The sequence below is a fragment of the Spermophilus citellus genome (assembly GCF_964194105.1).
Source record: "Spermophilus citellus genome assembly, chromosome: 11".
NCBI lineage: Eukaryota > Metazoa > Chordata > Mammalia > Rodentia > Sciuridae > Spermophilus > Spermophilus citellus.
Window position 1 is genome coordinate 29,237,996 of NC_138192.1, and position 9,066 is coordinate 29,247,061.

Here is a 9,066-nt window from a genome sequence, read left to right on the forward strand (position 1 = left end):
TAAGCAACTTTGTCTCAAAATAAAAAATAAAAAGAGCTGGTTAAGCATCTTTGGGTTCAATTCCTGGTACCAAAAGAAAAACAAAAAACAGAAAGCACAGAGGCCCTGAAACAAGGGATGCTCAAAATGTTCAAAATTAGCCAGTAGGTCGGTGAATGTGGCAGGAGCTGAGAACTTTCAGAAAGAACAGTAGGAATGACATCAGAATGGGGGTCTGTGCCAGATCACAAAGGGGCAGGTAGACCATGGGGAGCCACTGAATTGTAGTCTGGGTGTGGATGTGAGGCAGGAAATTAGCAGCACCTGATTTATGACCCTGGTTGCTATGTGCAAAACAGACATCAAGTGTGGACAAAGAAGAAGCAAGGATACGGCTGAGAGGCTGCCACAGTGCCCAAGTGACATACCACGATGGCCTGAACCAGGAAGACACCAGCAGCAATGGTGAGAATTGAGAATTTTTAAAAGCCAAGCCGACAGGATTAGCTAATGGATTCATTATGGATTATGAAACAAAGTCAGTGATGACTCCATAGTTCCTGGCCGGGTAAAGTGGATGAATGAAGGTTAAGTTTTAAGACCTAGAAGCCCTTACTAAAAATTATCTAGTTCAGCTGCTCAGAAATAGCATAAGCTGACATAAAACCGAAAAGGCAGAAGCAGATTCTGCTTTTTCCACTCACCGTTTGCAGATTGTATCATGTTTCCAGATTTTTGGACTTCATCAAATTTTGTAAAAATGACATTCAGCCTGTATGAAAACAAAAATGTATACAAACTATTAACCATTGCTATCTATAATTAACAAACATTAAGGTGAAGTTGAATTCCATCCCAATAAAATTATCCATGATACAAATGCACTTAATAACACAGCTTTATTTTGATATTAGCAATATACAATAATAATTGAGCACCTACTATGGTCCTAGCACTGGTATAAGCGCTCTACCTAGAAATCACATTTAATCCTACAAGAGTCTCATGAAAGATTACCATCACCCCATTCTATAGAGGAGGAAATCACTTCCACACACATCTTACTAAGGGGACATAATTAATGGGGTGAAGATTCCAGCCCCAACAGTGGAATCCATAGCCCCCATTCCCAATTATTATATTAATCATGACTCCCTACATAAAATGTATTTGTGATAAAAAGTGCATATTCCTCCTATTTCTAAGCCCAGACTTCCAGTTACTTTGGATAAAGCTTTAAAAATCCTTTAATATCACACTACAAAGGCTTCTCAGTGGCTTATACTTAATTCAAAATGTTATAAATAATTTCTCTAGAAACCAACGTTGTGACTGCATAATTTTCAACTTAGAAAGTCTGCATGACATTTGTTTTCTATTAATGGATCATTTCACCTTGGCATTTAAATTGAAGCAAAACTCCTTAATCAGTCAAAATATTCCATCCTAGTGACATCAAAAATGAGAAGAAAAGGGTGCACACAGCATTAACTCATAGTTAATGTTAAGTAAAGTGTCTCCTGAGCAAAACACAGATACATTGGAATAAGTGTAAAGGTTGAGATTCCAAAGGAAGTACTTTGCAGTCAAACCTATGACATTCATTTCTGGGACCAGATTATTAATTTAGTACTTTCTTACACACCATCCTGTGTAAATGTTTGTTTTAAATTAGAATGGAAGCACCCTGGGGAGTGAGAAGGGAGCAGTATCTTTCAGTGTCTATACCATGTACCCACAGATGATCACTTAGGAGAGTCCCATCATGGTGTTAGAGAGCTGGTACCTAACCCTGTCCCCGTTTCACTCTGGAACACTTTAAACATTTCACACATTCTGGTCTTAGTTCATTCCTTCAACAACACCTGAGCATCCATGATGTGCCTAGCACCAAGTTAACTCAATGCTAAATGTGTAAGGTTCTTAACCTCTGGAGCTTTAATTCAAAGTGTCAGGGAAGCCAAAACTACAGATCAACTTTTAAAATGAAGGGGATGAACCAGCCTCATACACTGCTTCTCCTTCTTCCCATAGAAGGTATCATAATCTTTTCAAGTCATCTTTCCATCAAAGCTCAGATGTAGCTTTATAATCCTTCCTGAAATTGCTCCAGGCAATCACTAACAAAGTGTACACTGAAATAAAACTCCAGTTTCCATCCAGGACCAGATATGAGTGTATCACTCACATTCAAATCCAGTGCTTACTAAAGATCCAGAAAGATGCCTTAGAATCAATTTCATAAGATGTTTCCATTGCCTTCCCTTTTAAAGTCACAAAGATCTCCAATGTCTTGGCAAACCCATAAAAACTATCACTATACAGGTTGCCAGGGCATGCCTCAACTAAGGTGTGACTTTATTTTGTCACAGCCACACCCTCTGACATGAGCTCACCTACAGGATTTCAAGTTAGGCTGAGGTATACCTCTAGTCCTGGTGTCCCTGAAATCACTGGAAAAGGGCAAGTATTTCCTCCATACCTAGGAGAGTACTCCCAATAATAAATAGCATGTGTGTGGGTTGTCTATCAGTGGTGTGATCTAATCACTGTGACCACATGAACCACAATCAGGTGTGGCAGAAATAAGGTGTGAGATCACTGAAAAGGGCACTGTGGTTGGCACCTGCACCTTAACTCAGAATTTCCTGGGGCAAGAGGGCCCTTCCCTCCAGTTCAACACTCTTTTTTTAGTTCCCCCCTTTACTCAATAGTGTCCTCCAAAATGTCTCCTACCAGCGTCACCACCTCAAGAGAGCAGTAACCTGGCAATATGACAGAGGAACAACAACAACATCTCTTGAGAATACTGACACTTGTCTGCCACTCTGAGCACAGGAACTGAAGTGCAACCAGGCACAAGTCTAAGGGGGTGAGTCACACAAGTTCAAAGCCAGGCACAGCAGAGCACGCCTATGGTCTCAGACACTTGGTAGGCTGAGGCAGGAGGATTGCAAGCTTAAGACCAGTCAGCAGCTTAACAGGACCCCAAGCAACTCAGTGAGACCCTATCTCAAATTTTTAAAAACTCAGTGGTAAAATGTGCCTAGGTTCAATCCTCTGCATCAAAAAAAAAAAAATGTAAAATAAAGATAATGAGGATATAATCATTACCCTTTGAAGCCATTAGATGTATTTCTTTTTTTTTCCCAAAGGTTGGACTTTTTTTTATTATTATCTCCAAAATAAGGGAGGGGTAAAAACAAAAACAGAGAGAGAAAGGGAGAGGGAATTTCATCAAAATAGAGGAAAGATCAGTAGAGTAGATGAGGGGATTGAGAAGGGAGGAAGGACAGGAAAAGGGAAGGACAGTGGAAGTGCATGCTTGAATGTGGAACGTGGGTCCTGGAAATGGGTGTATCCACAGGATTCTAATTTTTAAAAAACTAAGCTCTAAATGGATTAAAGAGGTATCTCTCTGGAGTGGAGGGTGGGAAGGAGTGGGGTGGGCAGTGGGTGGGGTGGGAAGTTCTGGGAAATGAATTGGAGTGCATTGTGTTCCCTGCTTTTGTGATAATGTCATGGTGTGTCCTGGTGTTTATGTAGCTAAAAAGAATATAGTTTTTAAAATGCATGTAGACAACAACATGGTGAGCATGGTGGCACTAGTGTAATGAGGCTATTGGCTGGGAAGATAGGGTATTCCTGAACTTACCTTTCCTCTAAAAGGTATCTAACTGGAGAGAAATTTAGGAACTGCTTCTTCCAGTGTGAAGAGGTAGATGAACAGTGTTCACTGAAACATGTGTCACAAGAGTAGCACTTGAACATTATGTAAAGTGGGATATATGTATTTATTTTTATATATTTGGTTCCCAGTAGCTCTACAGAGAACCAAGATTAGACCTGTGTAAACTGAGCAATTAGACCTGCAAACTAGACCTACATTCCTGTGTAGGTGTCCCTCAGAAATATAGAAAAAGAAAATTGGGGGACGTTGCATTATAAGAATGATGAAATGTAGATTAATTTGATGTGAGTAAAATAAATAGTCTACATTGCAAACAATTTCCTATCCTCTTGATTGATCACTTATTTGAATTGGGAAGGAGTTAACTGCCAGTAGCTATTATTGTTGAGGATTAAGCCAGCTGTTCCAGTTCAGAAAGTGTGTTTAGATACCGTCTGCTACTTTTTGGCTTTGGCCAATGGTGTTATTGCATTGTCACTATTTAAGTGTTTTGTAGGTGTATTTCTTTTACTTTAAATCTTTGGATTGCAATTTAAAATATATTTCTTGAGGCCAGTGCATGCTTAGCATGTGTGAGGCCCTGGGTTCAATCCCTTGCACCCCTCAAAATGAGTCAATGAATCTCTTTTACTAGTTTGACAAATAACTACTATTCACTTTCCCCTAGTTTTTCTGAATTTGAATTTTTATAAGTAAATTCTTCATCCAAACAATTTTGTCTTTTTTTTTACTATAAGACTTAGATTTAACTTCTTCCTAGAAAAATGTATAATAAAAAATATGAATTTTTTAAAATTCTCTTGAATTGGGATATAGCTGAGTGGTACAGCACTTGCTTAAGATGCTCAAGGCCTGGGTTTGAGCACCAGCACTGCAAAAAAGAAAGAAAGAAAAAAACAAAACTAGAATTTAAACCAGAAGCAAATACTAAAATCTCAAAGTTAACAAGCTCCATCCAAACACTCAGCTTTTAGTAAGCTTTTCAGTACTTGGTACTCAATTATGAGTATCAAGGACTACAGGATACCCGAGAAAAGATTCTAAAATGAAAAAGAGCAAAACAACCACATACTGAAAAATTCCAACTTGGACAACAGAGAGATGTTGGTGGAAAACACAAGTTTTAAGACCATATCACTGATTTTTCCAAAGAGATAGAGAAAATATTGCAGTCATAAGGCAAACAGGAAATGAACCCTGCAAAATGGCAATAAAAGGACCTCTGAAAATCTATTGCTTAAAAGAAGTGAAGAGAACACTGGCAAAACCTTTTAAAATTAACGTTGTCAAAACTCTAGAGGTTGAACAAAGGCTTGCAACAATGCAAGGAGCATTTCTTCAAATTAAAGGGCCTGATCTCAGTAACAGTGAGCTTTTCGTTGTTTGGGTGTATGTACCCCAGCTCTGTCTCCAGCTTGGCAGTGGAAAACCTACTGCTCACAATTGTGATGGTTTGAAAACCAGGCACCTGGCATCCACAGGAAATGCTAACAAGTCTGGATCTCCTCAAAACACCTGCTCTCAGACTGCCATGTGACCAATTATTATATTAATTGTGACTCTCTACACAAAATGTATACATGATAGAAAGTGCTATGTTCCCTGTAACCCCATTCACAGGCTTGTCATCACTTGGCCAGACTCAGAGCTGCCTTGGGGTGAGCTTCTTTTTCCTGAGGATGTGATCAAAATATGTCAGCAACCATCACCCAACATAACAATGGACTGAGGCAATACAATCAGGACAAAGAAGTTGTCCAAAAAACTTTTAAAGCTGGGGAATGAGATGCCCATAGGAACTTTGAAAGCAATGAAATATTCCCCAGAATCTAGGGGCCGTGCCTGTGTGAGAGGACATGTGCCTGCCCAGGAAATACCTGAGCGGGCACTAATGTCTCACTCGGGCTGATGTCGACGCTGAATATGAAGGAAAAAAGGGAAGGCAAAGTATAAACTACCTGCCAGAGCACTGAGCACAAACCCCGACACACACTGAAAGCCAGTCAGCAAAGACTGGGGAACTCGCTGGCTCAAGGCATTAAGGAAATTCCTGTCTAATCATTAGACAACCACTGAGCTAACCACAGACTTCAGTGCCCACAAAGAACAAAGAAAATGCCTTAAGAATTAGTTCAGGAAAGTCTTTAAACAATGAGCAACAAAAACAACAGCAACAACAAACCCAGGAAAGCAGAAAGAATCAGATTTCCAGAATTCTAAAACCTACCATTTAAAATGCTCAGTTTCAACAGAAAATTGTGAAACATTTAAAGAAACAAGAAAATATGGCCCATACACAGGCGGGAAAATATTAATCAATAGAAATTATCTGTATTATACTAACTCAATTAAGACTTGAAATGAAATTATAAGTATGTTAAAAGACTTAAAGATAATAGTTTCTAAAGAACTAAAAGTATAAGAACAATGTCTCACCCAAAGGAGACTATCAAAGCAGAGAAAGAAATTTTTACAAAACATTGAATTCGAGAGATGAAAAGTAGATAATTGAAATGAAATATTCTACCCTGGAGACTGAGACAGAAGGATCACAAAGTTCAAGGCCATTCTAGGCAACTTAGACCCTGTCTCAAAATAAAAAATAAAAAGGGCTCAGGGATATAGCTCAGTAGTAAAGCACCTCTGGCTTCAGTTCCCAGTACTGAAAAAAAAAGAAAAAAAAAAGATATATTTGTCCACTACAGTGTTTCAATTGCAGCTTTTTTTGTTGTTTTGTTTTAAACAAGTGCTCTACCACTCAGCTCCAAATGCATCCCAGCAGATCCGAACTGGGACAAGCATCAGCAAAATTGAGGGCACATCAACCAAGGTTACGTTATCTGAAAAACAGCAGAAAATAACAGGGGGAAAAAAATGAACACAGCCTAAGAGATCATCTTATAATAGCAATGTGCCAATATATACATAATGGAAGTCCCAAGAGAAGACAAAGAAAAAGGAACAAAACGTACATACGAAGAAGTAGTGGCCAAAGTCTTCACAGGGTTGATATAAAACATGAATCTAAATATTCAAGAATTATGACAAACTCCAAACAAGGTAAACTTAGAAATCCAAACCTAGACACACAATAAAAAAGACACTTGACAAAAAAGACCAAAAGAAAATGTTCAAGGCAGTAACAGAGAAGCCATTTGCACAAGCAATTCAATAAAATGAATATCTAATTTCTCACGAGAAAAAAGGAGGATCACACGCTGTGCATATTTTCAAGACCTGAAAAATATTGTCAACCAAGAATTATGTAGCTAATAAAACTCTGTTTCAAAACCCAAGAAGAATTTTGATGTTCCCAAATGAACAAAAAAAGACCGCCTTTCCTTTTGAAAGGAAATGAAAGGAAACCATACAATAGCTCAAATTCATGTATGGAAATTAAAAAAATATTTAAAAAAAAACACCAGTAAATTATATAAACAAAGAAGACATAGGTAAATACAAAAAAATATACAAATTTTCTGTTTGTAACTCTTGCCATCCTACATGACTTAACAGGAAACTGCAGAAAGCAATAATTATGAAACTGTTCTCATGTTCTCAAAATGTAGAAAAACATAATGTGCATGATAATAGCTAGAAAAGGAGAAACACATCAATAACAATAAAGAATTAGAAGTCTCAAAAATATGTAGAAATTAAATAAAACACTACACCAAGTGACAAATGGGTAAAAGATAAAAACAAAAATGAAATTAGAAAATCCTGAAGAAATCAATGAAAATGAAAACAGAACATATACAAACCAATGAAATTTGGCTTAAGTACTCAAGACAAATTTTTTTTTATTTTTTTATTTTTTTAGTTGTAAATGGACAAATACCTTTATTTTGTTTATTTATTTTTATGGTGGTGCTGATGATGGAACCCAGGGCCCCACATACGCTAGGCAAGCACTCTACCACTAAGCCACAACCTCAGCCCACAAGAGAGAAATTTATAAATGAGGACGTCTACATTAAAAGAGAAGAGAGATCTCAAATTGATAACACTTTCATCTTAGAAAATTTTTTTATAAAAATAAAAACATTTAAAAATTTAAATTGTAAAAATAAAAACAAATCAAATGAAGCCAAAGGAAGGAAACAATACAGATTAGAATAAAATGTAGATTAGTAAACAGTAGGAAAAAAACTTAAGTTAGCCAAACTTAGCCAAAAGTTCATTCTTTTTTGGGGGGGGAGAATAACCAAATTGATAAACCTTTACCTACCCTACCCAAAAAAGAAAGAAAACTCAAATTAATGAATTTATCACTATTGACCTACGAAAATAATGATTACAAGGAATACTAGGAAGAATTATATGTTCAAAATTAGGTAACCAAGATAAAAGGAAGAATTTCCTAGGCAAAACACACACCAATCCTCCACAAACTCTTTTGTGTGTGTGTGTTGGGTGGGGGGTGAGTAACCAGGGATTGAGCTCAGGGGCACTCAACCACTGAGCGACATCCCTAGCCTTTTTTTGAATTTTATTTACAAACTATTTTTAAGAAGACAATAGAAGAAACTGTGGATGTGGAAGGAGATGCATAAAAAGAACTTTCTCTATTTCTAAATCTTCTGTAAACCTAAAACTACACTAAAAATCTATTAATTAAAATTTAAAATACAAAATACGTAGGGGGTGGGCTGGGGATGTGGCTCAAGCGGTAGCGCGCTTGCCTGGCATGCGTGCGGCCTGGGTTCGATCCTCAGCACCACATACAAACAAAGATGTTGTGTCTGCCGAGAACTAAGAAAAAATAAATAAATATTAAAAATTCTCTCTCTCTGTCCCCCACTCTCTCTTTGGAAAAAAAAATACATAGGGGCTGGGGATGTGGCTCAAGCGGTAGCGTACTCGCCTGGCATGTGCAGGGCGCTGAGTTCGATCCTCAGCACAACATAAAAATAAAATAAAGATGTTGTATCCACCGAAAACTAAAAAAAAAAAAAAAATTAAAATTTTTTAAAAAAATACAAAATACATACACACACACAGGATTCATTCTATAAGGTAGTATTAGAGTAACAAGAAAAGCAGAAAAATACATCACATGAAAAGAAAAAGAACTAAGCAGCTTAACAAAACCCTGACTCAAAACAAAAACAAAAGGGGCCGGGATTTGGCCCAGTGGTTCAGCATCCCTAGATTCAATCCCCTCCACACACCCCCCAAAAGAAGAAAAATATTCCTTATAAATATTCTCTATATAAAAATATTATATATATAAAAAATCAACAAAAATGCAAGGTTGGTTCAACATGTGAAAACATGAAATGTAACATCATATGTCAGTATAATAAAAAACAAAAGCCACAATTCTCAACAAATACAGAAAAACTCTGGCTATACCCAAAATGCTCTCTGTCTCTCTTTCTCTCTCAACAACA

General features: G+C 37.2%; 1 protein-coding gene across 17 annotated transcripts in view; it reads right to left on the reverse strand.

The window, feature by feature from the left end:
- CLASP1 (cytoplasmic linker associated protein 1) overlaps positions 1-9,066 on the reverse strand; it is a 270,123-nt gene that overhangs the window by 151,434 nt on the left and 109,623 nt on the right. For all 17 annotated transcript variants that reach the window (XM_081261195.1, XM_081261182.1, XM_081261194.1 and 14 more), the window contains exon 8: positions 684-751. In XM_081261195.1, coding sequence (XP_081117321.1) covers positions 684-751 — 68 coding nt within the window. The remainder of the gene's footprint in view (positions 1-683; positions 752-9,066) is intronic.